We start from the raw sequence: 18,313 nt of genomic DNA, 5'->3' as shown, positions 1-18,313 counted from the left end.
TAATCAAGATATAAACTTTCTTTTATCAACATCAACGGTACATACAACACTTACAAACAAGGAATGTTGGACGGTGTTACAAACACTATGTGTCCCTTTTGTCAGGATTTTCTGATGTGTAATACTTGTGCCCACCTATTTTACAATTGAGAAAATGTTTAAGCTCAGATAACTACCAATCTTTATAAAATCTAACAGACTACATAGTGTCTGAAATACTATTTATATAATATAGACATTACTGAAATAGCAAGTGCCTATAACATCTTCAACCTAGAATCAACATGCTTGTCCCTTTTGTGTGTAGTTCTTTTTTTCTTTTTTCTTTTTTTTTTTTTTGCAAACACACTTATCTTTTAGAATTTGTAATATGTATTCATAAATAGGCACAAAATAATTTAAAAAGCCAAACTGCATTGGGTAAATTTACAAGCCTTTCCCTTCTTCAACTCATGCCACCCACGCAACATTTAGTTTACTATATATTACAGCTTTCTTTACAGCAGAAAACTTTGAAGTCTTTTAAAGGGCAATACTTGTGGGTCCCCTTACAATGTGTGAGATTGTGTGTGTGTGTGTGTGTGTGTATTACATTTGTCTTAGTGGCAACAACCAAACATGGCCAAACATTTCCCATCAGACATTAGGAATCTTTCTTCTGAACAATAAACTGATTTTTAAACTGATAATAAAAAGTTTATACCACTGCATTTGTGTGTAGTCCGTGTTCTAAATCCATGATGCCCCGGAGCCAAAATGCCCTTTCAAGTTCTGCCTGCAGGTTAGGAAATAGCAACAGTTTTTGTTGTTTTGTTTTTGTTTTTGTTTAGGGATTGAGGGGCTGGGGGGTTATGGAGGGGTAGGGGGCCAGCTAGAGCTGAAACAGCTCATGGGGATATCTCTGCCTTGTGACTTGCCCCCTCTGGATAGTTTTAAGTTTCTTTCCAGTTCCTTTGAAGTGCATGGGAGGAGGTCTTAGAAAGGTAAAGTGTCCAGGAAAAGTTTGTCAATTATTGCTGGCGGTGGTACCAAGTCTTCTAGTTTCAGGTAGAAAATGCGCTGTAGCCCCTGTGTGCAAAGAGTACGAAGTTCTGGGAGCTTCCCCAACAGTTTGGACAAATAGTTGGGGCGGTTCAACCCCCCATTATTGAAAGTCACATGGTCTTTGAGACAATTTACAATCTTGTTTTGCAGCTCTTCCACTCTCTTGGGTTCCTTGAGCCCGTGTCTCTCTGCAGAAAACACAATCAGAAACAAAAGAGGAGCACACAAAGCGGTTAGCTAGCTGGCAGGACTGTGGACGATCAGTGGCAAGGGGAAACCGGGATAGGTCCCTCTGGGCAGTTTTGGAGAATCGTGCTGCCCCTGGGGTACTGACCTGTGACCATAGCCAGGGCAGCAATGCAGGAGAAGGCAGAAATGTCGATGTTCATATTCTGCAAGTTGGAGGAGAATTCAACAATGGAATCAATCCATTCCCCAAAGCCACGAACGCATTGCAACCTGTGCAAGACCACCCCATTGCAAAAGATGAGTTTACCCTCCACTGGGTTGGACCTGCAATTAATACCAAAGAGAGAGAGGGGAGAAAAAGAGAGAGAGAAAAGCTAAACAACTAATTACTTGAAGAGCAATAAATGAGGGATTTAAGAGTCACCTAATTACGGGAAGAGTTAATAAAATGTAGACCAGTAGACCTTGAAAGGGTTTAATTTCATAACAATCAAGAACGCCCTCTGTCCCACCTCCACTCCGTTCATCCAGGGCTTCTGGGCTCACTCCTTCCCTTCTCCTTTTGTCTACTATCTTTTCCTTCTTCTCTCCCTCTTGCGTTTTCCTATTCTGTCCTTCCCTCCCCCCCCTTTTATTTTATTTCCCTCTTCCTCTTTCTTTCCCTTCTTGACTCCTCTCTTCCTCCTTTCCCAGCCTCCCTGGGTTGCCTCCTGCGTTACCTGTACGCTAATCGCAGCACAAAGAGTTCTAAGAAAGCGGATTCAAAAAGCAGGTCTTGGTCAGCTTTGGGCAGGTCAGCAAAGCCCGGGATCTTCTCGGCCCAGCCCCTGATGATCTCCATGGAGCCCGTCAGGAGATCATAGAACTGCTGGATATGCTGGGTGTCATCTCCACTCATCTGATAGTCAGGGTTCGCCTGGAACTGGAATTTCATTTTAAAAAGCACTTAATGAGGTTCTCTAAAATATATAACCCGTGAAATTGCTAACCCCGCTTCTAGTAGGGGAGCCAGGTTTTTATAACAATTAAACCTCTCTCTGACCAGTAAGGAAATTAGATGTTCCGGGGCAATTAATTCAATTAGGGATGGTGCTATGAGGTCGCTGCTTTAAATATGTAAATTACCATTTCCATACAGACTAAATACAGTGCCATCCCGCCCAGGGAAACGTTCACTCTTATCTCCACAAAACAATTGACACGTTAGTATTCATGCCAGTCCCAGAGTGGGTCTCGGGCAGAGACGCCCTTTGCCAATCTTAATAAAATTGCAGTGGCTTCTAGGTTTGCCCCGACAAACTTCCTCCAGTTAAAGCCCACACATTTCTCACAGCTGGGGTAAAAAAGGAATCTGACCCCTTGATTTCCCACCCCACTGCCATTCCTTATACCTCTATCATTCCCTTCCCGGGTCCACAAGCAGGCATCCCCCTCTCCACCCTGACAGTGCCACAGGGGATGAGGATGAAAGCATCTCTGTGGAAGATTGGGGATCAAATCCAAGTGTGTGTGTGTGTGTGTGTGTGTGGTGGGGGGGCATTTTGCACAGCCTGTGGTTTGGGCATTAGAGTGTGTGAGTATGTGTGTGCGCGATGGCAGTGAGAGATGTGATCACTGTGGCCTGTGCTCTCTTCCTTCCTCTGTCTGTGCTCTGGTCTACACTCCCAGCAACACGGTCTATTTGTGGCTCTGTCTGCTGCGGCTCTGTCCACAGCTGCAAAGTCACGGCCTTGCTGGAGTCTGGGGGTTAGTGATGGGTGTGGGAAGGGGGGCTCCTGCCGGTCTGGTCTGTCGGTTTGTCCACATGCTACCCCGCCCTCCCCCGCCAGCTTCTTACCCTGGAATAGTCCAGGCTGGTCATAGCCGGGTTGGAGTCGACATGGGCCCTGACAAGGGCACTGATCAGACTCACCGGAGGCGAAGGGGGAGAGGGCTCCTGTGGGCTCTTCGGTTTCGAGGGCAAACGACCTCTCCGGCCTTTTAAACTGTCCGTGCGAACCACTGCGAAAGAGCAAATGGGTTAGCGCCGCTCCCCCTAGCGGGACCCAGCTGCCGCCGCGGCCCCTCCGGGGGAAGGCCGCAGCCGCGGGCCGCCGGCCGGGCTGCGCAGGGTCCCCCTTTACTGACAAGAAGCATAAACAATGTGGGGGTGGAGGGTATGTCTTCTTCCAAACGGGTCGTTTAGTTGAAGCGAGAAGGGCCTGGCTGCTTTCTCCAGGGCGGGATGGGCAAGCCGGCAGCTGCTGGGCAGTGGAGGCCAGACGCGGATGGGGGGAACCCGGAGACACCCCCCCTCCCCCGGCTCTGGGATGTGGACAACGGGAGCGGTTTCCCGTGGGCGCAGACCGGGGAGTGGGCTGCTCGTCCCCACCTACCTTCTTTGACCATCCCAACAGCCAGGCACTTCTGAAATCGGCAGTACTGACAGCGATTCCGGCGCCGCTTGTCCACTGGGCAGTTTTTATTTGCTAAACACACGTATTTTGCGTTTTTTTGCACCGTGCGCTGCAAGAGGAGGCAATATAGACCGATTTTTTTTTTCTTTAGAAAGGCCAGCAACCCAGGGAATCCAGGAACAATTTCTCAAGGGCTGGGATCTACTCGCCTTCCCCACAAACGCGTATACATAACTCTTTTTTATTTTATTTTTTTTCCTTTTCCCTTTCTTTCTCTTTCTTTTCGTTTTCCTCCCCCAGGGCATTTAACAGGAGAAAATTGATAGCGTTAACATTTGAGCTAACCTTGCCGCTCCTTGCTGTGTTTTATATGCCAAGAGAAGGAGAAGGAGACGCTCAGTAAATACAAATCCGTGGGCATTCATATTATTTACATTCCTTGGAGACCTTCTCTATTTAAAATGATAAGATTATTCAATCAGGATGGCGAAATAAAGAGATCACTTAATTTGACCATAGGGAATTCTGTTCCACTTGGTTAGCTCAGACACGGTTCTCTGTCCTAACCAATTTCAATCTGAACAGAGAAGACAGCCCCTAGCACATGCAAATGACCCTCTAACTCCGGCTCCAGCAACTTCGGGCTGGGGCCTGCCGGGTCTTCTGCGTGCAGGGGATGCGACCCCAGGTCGCCGGGCCTTCCTACTTCCCTTTCTCAGGCACCCAGAAACCCCTGCCTCCGTCCGCGGCTGGCTGTGGGGCTGCCTCCGCGGACCCCGGGAGTTGGACCCACTACGTAGGACAGGGTCGCCTGCGCCCAGGCAGAGCGCGCTCTCCGAGGCTCCCGGCACTTTGGGGCCCCTACCTGCCTCCTCCGCCCGGTCCTTGCTCACCTTAAAGAAACCTTTGCAGCCCTCACAGGTGCGCACGCCGTAGTGTTGGCAGGCCGCGTTGTCGCCGCACACGGCGCACAGCCCCTCGTTGGAGGGAGAGCCCCGCGACGGCGGCGAGGGCACCTGCGTGTCCAGCAGCTGCGACGCGTGGCCGATCTGAAGGCCTGGGAAGCCCATGGACGCGGGCTTTCGGATGGGGTTGGGCACAGCGAAGGTCTGCCCGTCCACCACGTGGTGGCTGCCCGCCTGCTCCGGGTTCATGGGGACGTGCAGGGGGCCGTCGAAGCGCATCTGGCAGCTAGACACGGGGGTGCCGGGGGGCGACTGCTTAAATGAGAAGAGGGAGAGGCGGGAGACGGGCGTTTTCCTCTGCTCGATCATGTGCGTGGTGGCCACGTAGTTCTGATGGAAGTTGTGGAGGGAGCCTGGGTCATCCCACATGGGGCTGTGCTGCACTTGGAAACCCGGGGTGGTGGGCGTCGGGGGCGAGGAGGGCTTGTAGTAAACCGACCCGGAGTGCGGCATCATCTCCTCGGACTGGGGGGGCAGGTGGCTGTGTTGCTGGTAGTTGTGCATCTGAATGTCTTCTACCTTAATGGAGGACTGCTGTCCGGACAGGGGCATTTGGTACAAGCAAGGTGGCTTGACGTCGTAGCCTGTGCTGTAGTTGTCCATAAAGGTACTGAAGCTGGGGAGAGAAGTGGTGGCAGTGATTTCAGTGTTGGTGAGGTCCATGCTAAACTTGACAAACTCTGGAGTTAAGAAATCGGAGCTGTATTCTCCCGAAGAGTGGTAACTGTAGCTCTGAGAAGCAGGGCTGGCTCCTTGAGGCGAGGACCCATACTGCGCCTGAACACAAGGCATGGCTGGAAATGAAACAGGGTAATATACACTCAGCCTGGTCAACTGAACACTTTTCCCGGGCTCAGGTACACCTGGAGCTACACCGGCAGCTCAGTGGCGGTCAGAGAGCATGGAGGGACGCGAGAGGAAGGGTGGAGAGCGCGAAGACTGCAAGCAAAACACTGCAGGGCGTGGAAAGGCTGGTCCAAGAAAGACCCAGAGCTAGAAAGCTATGGAGGGTCTTTCTTCCCGGATATTTCAAATGCCTCCCCCCCTCCCCCTCTCACCCGACAGTCCCACTCAAATGAGCCTTTCCTCTGAAATTCGGGTGCAGCAAGCTCATTCTAGAAATGACGCTGAATTGCACAATGCGAATGTCGTTCCCGAAGACGATGGGCCGGGAAAACCTTAAGTTACAGAGTTTGCTGGGGAAGATCGCACTGCCCTGTGTCTTGATGTTCAGGGAACTCGGAGGAGGGAAAGAAAGAAATGAAGTTGCACTAACCTTCAGCCGAATTACAGGCGTTTTCGAGGAAATTAAAGGTGGACAGTGTCGTAATTCAATGAAGGACAAGGTTTCCAAGATTTTTAGAAAAGCAATGGGGAGTCCAGCCTGTCGGATCTCCTCCCTGAAACACAGACACAGGAAGCTTTAGGGTGACTTTCCCCGACAGATTCAGTTGGGCATCTGTAGAGTCACCAGGCAAGTCCTTCTATACCTTCCTTGGTTGTCTCATTAGAAATTAGTGTGTAGCCTTTACCAAACTTAGGAGTTAAAATGAATGTGTAAAAGAGATGGCTATAAACAACAGAAAATGCCAACCCATTGCACTGTGTACATCCTTGCAGAGAGAGGGTTCTGAAGGAGAAAAGGTACTTCATGTACTTATTTAATACTTATGATGTAATAAATTGGACGCTTTGCTAAGATGTAGGGGGTAGAGATGGGGTGGGAGGGTCGTGTCATTTCCATTTTAGTTTAATTCAGACTCAAATAAGAAAGAACTAGAGTTTAATAAAATGCAGCACTGGAAACTTCTCTTAAAATTTTTTTTTCTGCGGTGAAACTGACTTTTCTTTGAAAAAGAAAGTGGAAGTCAAAAAATAAAATATTTAGAAAATAATTTCTCCCTCCACCCCTACAGGTTACAGAATGCTAGCAAGGCCTGGGCAGTCCTGAAGGCAATCTGAATGAAAGGGTCTGGATTTCCTACATGTTTCTGACAGAAGACTGGGGTTGAGGATACAGGTGAATTGGCACTCACTTCTCCAAGAAACTTAACTTTCAACATCTTCAATGGCCGAGGGCTGGGAAGCCTAGACCCTACTTTTCCAGGAGCATCTTAGGTCAACTGCTCAGGGAGGGAAACGCTGCTTATCTGGTATTGGCACCCAGGTTAGAAGCATTTCCCAACATAGGAAGCCAAACACCTTCCCTATACAGCCTTCCACAATCTGCCTACTTGCCGGAACAAGGCATTCTTGTGTCCTAGTAATTTTCAGATGTTGCCACTTGGAAGGCATTCTAGAGTACAGTCCTATTACTAATGAAAGAGAAAGCCAAATATATCCATTCCTTCTGTTCTCTTTCCCCCACCCCCATAATCTTGCTTCATGGGGAGGAAGGTTAATCAGAAAAAGTAGAAAGGAAAGAGACCCATGGTACCCACAGCCCTTAAGGGATATGCCTGTGCTGGATATTAACCTCCTGGTAACTTCGCAGTTTCATAACTGTACTCTTGACTCTCTCTCTGTCTCTCTGACGCACTCATAAACACAAGCACGGCATGTGTCAAAACCAGAAATTTCAGGCAACTTAGTAATAGGACACTCTAGCAACAGCAACACCACCCCTTATTCAATAATACCCAGGAAACCCTGGCACTCGGGCCAGCCTCGGTGACACAGTTCCTAAGCAACAAATAAACTGAAGAACTTTCTCCCTGTCACTTTGTGGGCAGTGTCCAAGCCCCTCGTATATACTGGACCTGGAGTCTCCGTGTCCAATGGTCAAATCAATTCTGCTCTAGGAGCAAACTTTGGGCACATTTCCCCGGGCGAGTCCACAGCTCCCCAAACTGTGCAAGTCTCCCTTCCACGTCCACCAATGAGGAGCCTGGAAGCCTGCTGGGAGCCAACTCCCCCCTGGTGCCTGAGCTGGAGTTCGGGCACTGACCGCGGTTGCTGCGCGCACCCATTCCCCATCCTCCCGCCCCGCTCGCGCTGCGACCCTCTGGCGCCCACTTCCAGAAAACCTGTACCACGCATGTGGAAAGAAGAGACGTGCAAAAGAAGGCAGAAGGAAACAGAACTCGAGCTGCACGGGCTGCATCTACTCACTTAGGAGTTCTCCGCGGATTTCTTCATTCATTCAACTCGGCCGAAGTGTAGTTCCTTCTGCGAGTCCGGGCGGCAGGGTCGGGGAGGGGTGGGCGAGAGGGGCGAAGGTAGCCTAGTCGCCGAGAGCGGGGAGGGAGCGGGAGAAGGCGGCCGCCTGGGCAGGCGAGCGGGACCGCGGAGCCGAGCGCGAGCCGCCGGGCGGACTGGCCCTGGCCGCCAATGTGCCTTTGTTTATGTGGCTCGCGCTGCCGCTGCCAACATGCACCTAAAGTCTCCGCGCGTCAGCGCGCGTCAGCGGCCCGCCGCCCAATCGCCGCGCCGCCGCGCTCCCCGGACTCCTGGCCGGCTCTCGCTTTGGTATATTTCCGACCTGACGTCACGAGTAGGGCCGATTTTAAGGTGGGAACCGTTCTGGGTTCACCTTGGTCGCCAGCCTGGGTTTTTTTTTTTTTTTTTTTTTTTTTTCCGAAAGAGGTGTGACCTCTCCACTCAGGGCCGCGCAAGCCGCGGCACCGCGACTTCTCACCTCACCTTCCCCCCAAGCCCCCAGGCCACCGCTGCAGCCCGGAGGGAGGCTCACTTGGGGGGGGGGGGGGCGCAACAAAAGCCCGGGCGGAAGGGAACGCTGGCAAGGGTCAGGTAGCCAGCACCTGGACTAGCAAGGGATGGGGTGTCCCTGGCAGTGTCCTAACCTCACGCACTCACAAGTGTCACCCCCATTAACGGAAGCGCTTACAGATGTTCCATGACCCGAGACGCTCAAAGAGCTCAGGCAATTAGGGTGGGATTTCCCTAGCCCGATGCATATCCCTTTTCTCCCTTTTCCTGTCCGTGGCCTTCTCCTTTGGCATTGGCATTCTCTGTCTCCCCTCCCCTCCTACACACACACACACACACACACACACACACACAGACACACACACACACACACACACACACACACACAGCGTCTACGGTGGAAGGTACTGGGTAGGGCCTATTCTCTGTGTTCCCTTCTTTTCTTGCAGTGCCCACGTGCAAGGGAGGGTGTGGTGCGTGGAAAGGGGAAGAGAGGGGAGCAGGTAGGGAGCAATCCAGCCCTTCAGGGATCCCCAAAGTCAGAATGAGGCGTCGCCCACTTTCCTTTCGCAGACAATGCAGCCGAGCGGCGGGCAACAGGTGCGCCTTCAGCGGAAAGGGGCTCTTTCGCTTACTACCTTTCACCGACTCTAATACTTGCGACCCTCCTCGGTGCCCATCAACTTGGACCCTAGCACGAGTTGTAGAGAAATAAATCAACCCTCCTCTGAAGCACAAGGGCTCTCGAAGCCTCAATCTGAGAGCCCGAGCGGGAGAGACAAAACACGGGGAGAGGGAGGGGTCTCCCCGTGAGCGTAAAGTTGTGCGTCTAGCCCTCCCAGGAGAGGGACCCGGCGCACTGTGGCCGCTCGCCGCACCCCCGCGACTGCCCGTGTCCCCGCCGACTCCACTTTGCAAGCCAATCCACCCGCCAAGCTGAGGGCGCAAGGCGCTTTCTAGCAAAGGAAACGCCACTTCTCCCGGGAGCGAGCCCCCTTCCCTGTTCCCTGGGCCCAAGCAGGGCGGGCCTCTGAGGGCTTCTCCCGAGGGGCTGGTTGAGGCTGGAACGTGGGGCGGAGGGTCCCGAGGCTTCCCCACTCTCTGCCTGCGGAGAGTTCCAACCGCTCCTCCCTCCTCCCCCACCCCCTCCCCGGGCTCGCTTCCGGGCTGCGGGAGCCGTTTGGCAACTTTCCCCCGACCCCCATCCCGGTGTTGCCTGGATGGGCCAAAGCGCCGCGGAACCGGCCGCGTCCCCTAGCCGCCCGGCTCTCATCTGCACCCTAGCCTTTGCCCGCTCCCCGGCGGCTGGAGGGGCGTAGCCACCAGGGGTCCTGCGGCTGCCCCGGGAAGCCTCGGGCTCCTCTGCGCCGCAGACTCGGGGAAAACCTGCGTGACCACCTTAAGTTTCCCCCAGATGTTTCGACTGCCGCCGCCGCCGCCGCCGCTCAGCGGGGCCCCAGCGCGCCCGAGTACAAATAAAACCAGGAAGTGGTGTGTGTGTGTGTGTGTGTGTGTGTGTGTGTGTGTGTGTGTGTGTGTGTGGAGTGTGTGTGTGTAGGGGGGCTGTTGTCTGGAGTGAGGATGTGTGAGTAGAGGGAAGAGGGGAGGAGGGCGAAGAATAGCCTGTTAGCATGAGCTCGGTAGCGTCAGCGCCCCGTGGGCAGGAGCGATTCCACGCGAACGAAAGGGAAAAAGTGAGAGTTTGGAGCGCTGGGGAGAAGGAAAGGGGTGGGGGTGGCGGTGACGCTGGGGCGCAGGCATTGACGCACCCGCGGGGCTGGGCCCAAAATAGCAGCGGCTCCTGCTCGGTGGCGCCCTCCCGGGTTCCCTTCCCCTTCCGCGAGGGAGCAGCGCGCTGCCAGGAGGAGCTTTTCCTTGATCCCAGCGGTGGGCCAGGCTCCCGGCAGCTATTTTCAGGCAGTCGGAAACTCAAACGCGGCCGCGCCGGGGTGGCGGTTATTATTTTTTAATGTATTCCGAGGAAAGCGGGGGCCAGGAGAACTTTACAACTTTAAGGTTGTAACCGGCACCCTCCATACAGAAAGACGCACATCTAAGTGGATACGTTCCCTCCACAAGTTCCTCCTCCCTTGCTGCCATTAAAAGCACTCGGCTTTAGCCTGGGTTGAGCCGGGGGACAACGCAAGCGTCCTCTCGCAGAGAGTGGGAAAGTGTTCTGCAGTTCTTAAAGTGAGCTCCGAGGTAGACAGTGCAGTGCGGTGCGTTACTCTACAGCAGCAACCTGTCGAGTCTGGCGTAACTGAGCCCTTGCCCGAGTCTTAATGCACCCTAGATCAAGAGGCAGTTTTCCACAGCAGCTAATTATTACTGGTAACTGGAAATGGAGGGATTCACTATACATCAAAAAGAGAAAAAAAAAAGGTGGACTTTTCCCCTGACATCCTACAACTTGTGTAAGAGGTCTCCCTCTTCTTCAAATTCCTATTTTAGTTCCTGGCAAGTGTTACTTCTTAGGAAGACACCCTGGATGCAAGACTGATAAATTCATTTGAACCTACTGCTGGGTAAGCTGCTTGCTGGGCTAGCATTTTTGGTAGGGCTTCGGATGTGCTTGGGGTGCAAACGATGCGACACAGGCATGAGAAAAAGTAAAAAAGGACCTCGCTCAAAGCTCCTGACTCGTGTCCCCACCAAATTGTGACGGAAAGTCTCAGTAGAACCGCCAATGTCTGTAATTGACTGATCCTGTCAGTAGGGGGCCTGACTCCACAAGGTTCAGGAAGATTTCACTCACTCACTCGCTCGCTCGCTCACTCACTCACTCACAAAGTCGCTCACTCACGCACTCACTCGCCAGTTAGCTATTTACTTCTTAGGCCAAACCCTAGGAGAGAAAGCTGCAGGCCCAAATGTTCCTACTGTGCTGGAATTTATAAATAGCTACATTATCTTTTATTCTCTTATATTTTTCTTAAGAGGGGAAACAGTTTAATACATGGAATTGGGTTCACAATAGATTTTCTTTTTTTCCTCCTGCTCATGTTTAACTCACTGTTAGGTCACAGGGGGGAAAAATCAAAATAGTAATAAAATCTCTCATTTTATCATCAAGTAGCTCAAATTGGCATATAGTTTGGAAAAATGAAAGCATGTTTTAAAATCCTATGATTACATGTTTAAATAAATTATAGTTTAGAAGAGGATTCCTGTGGGTGTATTTGCTAGTACATAAGAGAATGCTTTTGTGCACAGAGGTTTAATTACACATATAATGGGATCAAAATGTAGAATTGAACAACCTTTTAGAAAATGTTAAAACGATGCTTTAGGCTAAAAGAAACTGAAATTTTGCATTTATATGACTACAACCCTTCATGATTTTTAAGAACACAGATAGATTCTTGAATATAAACTATTTTATAACTCAACTAAAATGACAATAATATTAGTTTTTATTCAGGGCCCAGATTCTGATACAACTTTAAATTACTGCAATGTATACATGTGTAAAATTGGCCCCACTGAAGGTCTATTTTCTTAATGAGTTAAATAGGAGTGAAAATTGGTCTTATACATAAGTAGCTCCTTCTTTTGGAAACAACTAAATAGCAAAATTACCAATTCTCTCAATCTATACAGTTAGATGACCTCAGAAAAGCATTTAGGGAAGTCATGTTACTATATTATCTTTTATGATATTAACCAATATTAAGCAGAATATATTGACACATGTATAGAGATATTTTTACAAAAATTAATATAAATAATACATACACTCACATCTAAACCAAAGTATTTTATTTTATGCATGGCTAGACAGATTATACTTAATAAAATTGAGCTTTTCGTATAATTTAGAGAGCAAACATAGATGTAATCCCATAGGATTTTCTATTTTAATGCATGGGAAGGGGGTCTTTAGGGAATCTTTTCCCTATTCTCCCAAAATGAACTCAGAGTAGCCCTTACAATTCAGATATAGGGAAGAGACATAAGTATTATACTGTAGGAGTTGAGGTATCTTTTGGATATTTCATAATAAAATTACTTAATGGAAACTATCTTAAACATTAAAATGAGATATATATTTTAAGTTATATTTTGACAAATTTACATTCATGGCATTTGTTGCCATTCAGTAGGAAATTTTACATTAGTGATAGAAGAGAGAAATTTTCACTTTGGAAAAAATCTCAATTATGGAACTACAAAATAACTTTTTAATATGGAAGGTTTTCGGTTTTTTCCTTTTGCCTTTTCATTTGCATTAGTAGGATATTAATCAAGCAATCATTTGTCCTTTTCTTATAGGATGCTTACAGAACAAGTCAATTGCTTACCTGATATTCACATTTTGGGTAGTTATGGCTTTTTACTCAGGTTTATTCAGCCCATTTTTTATTTTACCAAAATCACTAAACGCAAAATCACTTATTTTCAATACAGAACTCCATTCTAGAAATGTGTAAAGATGTGCAGAAGAAAACAGCACTCTTTTTTTTTCTAGAAGCATCTACTTGCAAATTAAAATTATAAAACTGAACATATGGTAAAGCCTCATGCCACTCAAAAAGTATTTTGCATAATAAAAATCCTTCATCTTTTCTCTAATGCTTGACTCTCAATAACCATCTCCTAAACAATTGCTTTTAAACGAATCACCCAATATTTTTTTCGCTGTGTGTGTGGTAAAATAGCAAAACATAAACTTTACTTTCACCATTTTTAGGTGTACTGTTCAGTGATGGTAAATACATTCACATTGTTGTGTGCCCATCACCATTCTCCCCATCTTCACAACTCTTCATCTTATACAGCTCAGGCTGTATACCCATGAAATAGTAATTGTCCCTTCTGCCTTTCTCCCAGCCTATGGAAACCACCAGTATTTTCCATGTAAGAATTTTTTTTGGTTAAGCAAGGAAGGGTAACTCTGGTTTTGGATTTCATTGCTGATTTCAGTAAACATGGAGGGGAGGGTCATTAAATTGTACCAAGTCCTAGAAGACATCCTAAAGATTTTGAAAATAAGTAACTACATGCTAAGAAATTATCAAGGGCTCTTGAAATTCTCAAAGTAGCTAATAATATTAGTAACTATCATTCTAAGTAGCATTCTAAGTAGATAAAATGCATAAACTTTGTGACAGTTTTTGTACTTAGAGCTGGCTAGTTTTTGTTCTACCTTTAATGATAAAATAACCACTTTTGATTTTTCCCTTTTTCCTCAGACTAACTGGTGGACAGGAACCTCTTGATTTCATAAAAAATGAAGATCCTGTGCTGATATATTAGGACAAAGACATATATGCCCTTTTCCTCATCATAATTCTGCAATTATCCAGCCTACAATTTTAACACTACAAAAGTAACTTATAGCAAGGACCCTTATAGTGATAAGTAATAAATCTAATTACCATATCCTTTGAATAGATGTAATATAAATTTCATTGCTCACTTAAAAGTTCTAAAGTTAACAGCATAAACTTGAAGTTGAGTAATTAAGTAATCCTTATATAGACACTTATTAAAGTATTTATACATATTATCTTAAATCTACATCTATCATTTTGCCAATTAAAATTAGGACTTTAATTGCAATTAAGTAATTTAATTGCCAATTGAACAGCAAAATTGCTAAGTGACTAATTTTAATGCCTATTTTAATTACCAATCATGACTGGGGAGGGAGCTAATCAAGTTACATCAAGCAGTACCAGAGTAATGATGTGAAGAGAAAAAAAAAAGTAGAACAAACATTCAAGGCTACAAGCTTTAAAAAAAGAAACATAAATTAAATAAATGCAAACACAATCTTATAAATGTATAAAAATACTGTATTTCAATATCTGAATACAGAACATGAAAGAGAACAAGATTAATTAAAGAAGCCCCTGTCAATCTTCAGTCAAAGGAAGGAAAACCAAGTCAAATTTTTATGTGGTATTTACATGGCACTCACACTAACCCAGATAAAAACAAAGCTGCATATAGCTGAGAATAAAAGACGGTTTCCTGCCTGGCTGGTTAAATATTTACAGATTGACAGTTTTTAAAGAATTCTTTAAAAATGAAATGCTATAAAAGAGAGAAACAAGTTTCCAGTGCAGCAATGTAGATTTTTAAATTTGAAAGGCAACCAGGGCCAGTGCAGTGGGGCTAGAGAAGTCTGTACTAATGGCTCTCCTCCCCACCCCCACTCACTTGAATGCAGAATTCTACTAGAGGCCTAATGCCTATCCATGACTTGTCCCAGGTTACCATGAGAAACACATACATCTGCCCTATCTTACATATTTTAAAATACATCGTGAGTCAAAACTAAGAAGGCAGCTAGGATTACATCACAATTAAAATTACATGGAGCACGGGGAATATACCCTCTCCTAAGGGTATTTCTTCATTTTCAGTTCAAATAAACATGCCAGCTCAAGATAAAAGCTGTAAACCAGCAGGCAACCCGAAACAGTGGTGAAAATCTTCGTGGCCAATACAAACACGTTTTCAAAAGTTTTCATTTCCAAACGAATTCTCAGATTAGCAATTTGTAAGGGCAATATTGAAAGAGGGAGGTGAAGTTGAGAGCTCAAAAAATAGAAAGTGATTCCCTGGTAGACAATAACAATGCTAGTACTTCCCAGCTACAGGGATCGCCTTGGCAGCCAGCCACCTCATTTAGAGTAACAATGGACATCCATCAAATCTTCATTTAAAATAAAAGTCATGATGCAAGATACATATCTTGTTTTTATTACTGTATATGACTACCAAAAAATATACATAGTTTATGTCTACAAAAGGGCCCCCAATCATTCATGAACTATATGTAATGTTGTAACTTGAGAAAAAGCAAATAGTGCTGCTTAGGATTTTATTTACTAATGGACTTGAATTCTGAAATGAGGCACAGCAGGACTTTCGGCCTGGCTTTTGAAGGAGGAACACGTTAATAATCATGGAGCCTAACAAAAGGCTGCAATATCTGCTCATGACAATAACAGCTTTATAAGGCGAGTTCTGTGCGACTGATTAAAGGACACACTCACTGCCTATTCAGAAGTCATGGAGATGGAGTCATTATTGACAAGCTCACTTCTGATCAGGGTTAAAACTCCCTGAGTGCTGGTGCTACAGAGAGAAAACCTTAGCCATTAAAAGATTACCAAAAACAGCCCCCAGAAATGGCCGCCATAACTCAGATATAGATCTTAATGTGTTCTGTAGATTTTCTGCTATATAAATACACAGAAGGTCTTATATTATCTGGTATTGCCAAGATTATTGCACTAACCCAAGCACTAGGAAACATATCACTTACTACAAAAGGAAGGAAAAAAAGGATAAATACTGTCTTGTAACTTCAATATGATACTGAAAGGACATGATGTATAGACAAACTTTCAGAATGTTAACTTCCTGACCTTGGCATGACTGAAAATATATACTTGTTCAGATTGCTTAGGTCTTGTGTATTTTGTTAGTCCATCAGTTCACGAGAATTCATGTGGAGCACATATTGTTGGAAGCAAAATCTTTTAAAAGGATAGTGCATCCATAGATTTCAGATATCCCTTCACGGATAAAGGTTAGAAAAAAAATGTTTTCATAAGTTATTTACTTTTTTGTTTTAGCTTTCTTTCTTGTCTTCCATGTTGCCTCCCTTCATTAGTGAAAGAAAAAGGAGGGGTACACTCAGAGACAACCATGTTTATAACCTGAAATTAGAGGCAATCAACCAGTTTATTAGTCACCAGGATACTTAAAATAAGACCTGTGAAATATTACAGAAATATTCCACTAAGATCTAAACAGTGACTTCAGTATGCTGAGACTGACCTGCTGGGGGGGGGGGGGGGGGAGAGCAAATGACCAGCACCACCACATAGATGATCCAAGCTAAAGTACACACATAGTGTGTATGTGTGTGTGTGTGTGTGTGTGTGGAGGGGGGTGTTTGTGTATAGAAATTGTTTGGCTGAGGAGTTCCTCCTTATATTCCTTCTATTCATATTTCTGAAGACTGTTTTCTGTAAGTTACTCCCCTAAGTTTAAGAATAAAGTTTATTTAAAAAAAAAAAAACCAGAATTTCCAATAGTTAATGGGTTTAGGAGTTATATTGAAACAACTCACTGAAGACTTATTTTTCGTAGGAGTTCCTTAATTTTCTGGATTCCAAAAGTATGGTGTTCCTAAATACTTCAAACTCTTAAGTAACTAGCTCTGTAAATTCATATTTTCCGTTTCTCCATACTCTCATCAATTAGTATTTGGTTGGGTGGCTGGAAATTTCTGAGACAACGGTTTTGCCAAACTTAATAAACTTTGTTTGGTTCAGGAGTTGGGGGAAGGGGGAAGAGGAGGAAGGCAATACAGAAACCAGAGTCTACTGCCAGAATGATTTGACAGGGCCCCTCACACCACAAACAGAGGTTATAGAATTTGAAATGTAGCTCTGTAGCTCAATTTATACCACAGAAACCGGGAGATGCTATCTCCCTGTTGTTATAACGTATCAGGTCAAGGGATATAAATTGTACCAGGTAATTCATTTTGCCGTTCAGAGAGTCATTAAGTTCCTCCCAGAATATATGTGATTGATATCCCTGGAGGTGAAAGGCTAAAGGAACCATATGGCAACATGTTGCATTCCGTATGCTATCTGCCCATCCGTGCTTAAGCTGCCATTAGCAACATCTGTACCTTACGGAAATCCAGCTGCGCCGACGACGGCTGACGGAATTGTACTTGGGGGGGAAATCTAGCTTAGCGCCATTAACCTGAGACTTAGAGTCTATCTACCAGGACGGATGGAAGCTTTCACAATTACACGAGACGACACAAATGCTTTATTAAAGTTTAATTTTGAACTCCCAATTAGCGAAACTGCATTACAAATCGATTGCAATTTCCTAGAAGGCACAGCAAGTTCTCTGCCTGCCTGCCACGTGCGAGAGGCTCCGGGGCAAGCGTTCCCAGCTCCCGGCAGCCGAGAGGGGACGGTTCAGAGCCGGTCTCCGCGTCCCAGGAAGTCCCTAAAATCCCCGCCAGCCCCTCCTTCCGCAGGGCGGGGGCGTACCCGGCCTGAACCCGCGGGGAGGGGCGGGGGGAGTCCTCTATTATCTTGGTCTCTCGGGAGGAGCCTCATCTAGTCAGTCACGCAGAAGTTTCTCTTTCGCTCTCGGCGTTACACCCCAGATCGGCTTCGTGCGCGCGGGCCAGCGGGGCGGAGGAGCCGGGAGGCCGGGGTCCCGGCAGGGCTGCCCGGCGCTCGCACCCACCCCCGCTCCCCTCCCCCCACCCAGACAAAGCCCCGCTCCAGGTCCAGGATACGTTACCTGCCCGGCGCTCCCGGCCCCTCGGTCACCGCATCCCCCGCAGGCGCGCCTAGTGCGGGTCCCGCTCCCCGGGACGCACAAAGTGGCCGCCCCCGGCCGGCTAAATCCCCCTCTCTCGTCATGTTCGGGGGAGACGGGGCGACGGGGGAAGTGGAAGCTGGGAGGCTGGGCCCAGGGGAACTTACTGGTAGAAGGAAAAAAAAAAAAAAAAAAAAGGTGGAAGCTGCTGGTGAGGGGGACATGGCGGGGCCCGGGTCCCGGCCAGGGGCAAGAAGAAGCCGGGTACCTTTCGGGGAAGTTGAGGGCGGGAGGGGGGGGGCGGTCAGAGAGCGGCCGCCCGCCGCCCGCCCCCCTCCCCCGACCCCCAGCGGGGGCGGCAGCTGCACACACAGAAGCCTATTGTCACCGGCGCCGGGCGCGCAGCCCCGCGGACTCGGCCCCGCGGCTAAGCGCGTCAGCGGCCCCGTCAGCCGGGCCGGGCTCCGTGACGCGCGCGCAGCCAGCTCTATAAATAACCCGCCGCCGGGCGGCTCGGGCGGCTTTCCAGTGACGCCGGGGCCAGGCGCGGGAGGAGGAGGGCGAGCGGAAACAATAAGGCCGCCCGCCCGCCTCCCCGGCCTCCCTCCGCCCTCCCCCGGCCGCCCTGGGCCCTTCCCGCCGCGCTCGGCTTTCCCCGCCCCGGCCCGCCCCGTTCCGAGCGCCGCTCGCGGGTGGGAAGGGCCGAGCCGAGCCCAGCCCACGAGTTTAGCGGAG

At 47.9% G+C, this 18,313-nt stretch overlaps 1 protein-coding gene across 4 annotated transcripts; it reads right to left on the bottom strand.

The window, feature by feature from the left end:
- Window positions 1-318: 318 nt before the first annotated feature.
- NR4A2 (nuclear receptor subfamily 4 group A member 2) lies at window positions 319-17,963 on the bottom strand. 4 transcript variants are annotated; one of them, XM_039253012.1, is made up of 9 exons: window positions 7,706-7,924; window positions 5,871-5,994; window positions 4,523-5,388; window positions 3,609-3,738; window positions 3,071-3,234; window positions 1,953-2,155; window positions 1,541-1,557; window positions 1,379-1,436; window positions 1,068-1,232 (listed from the first exon to the last, which is right to left on the bottom strand). In XM_039253012.1, exons 3-9 carry the CDS (start codon window positions 5,384-5,386, stop codon window positions 1,145-1,147), a joined length of 1,524 nt encoding a protein of 507 aa, XP_039108943.1. In that variant the 5' UTR covers window positions 5,387-5,388; window positions 5,871-5,994; window positions 7,706-7,924; the 3' UTR covers window positions 1,068-1,144. The 4 variants fall into 4 exon arrangements, 3 of the variants coding, with proteins under 3 accessions (XP_039108942.1, XP_039108941.1, XP_039108943.1); XM_039253011.1 differs by lacking the exon at window positions 7,706-7,924 and adding an exon at window positions 17,561-17,963 and having other exon boundaries at window positions 319-1,232; window positions 1,379-1,557; XM_039253010.1 differs by having other exon boundaries at window positions 319-1,232; window positions 1,379-1,557.
- Window positions 17,964-18,313: the final 350 nt, after the last annotated feature.

Source organism: Hyaena hyaena, unplaced genomic scaffold (assembly GCF_003009895.1).
Source record: "Hyaena hyaena isolate Hyena2069 unplaced genomic scaffold, ASM300989v1 scaffold_436, whole genome shotgun sequence".
In the NCBI taxonomy this organism is placed as follows: Eukaryota; Metazoa; Chordata; class Mammalia; order Carnivora; family Hyaenidae; genus Hyaena; species Hyaena hyaena.
Note: the sequence above shows the minus strand (reverse complement) of the source record. Positions and strands in the feature narration are given on the sequence as shown.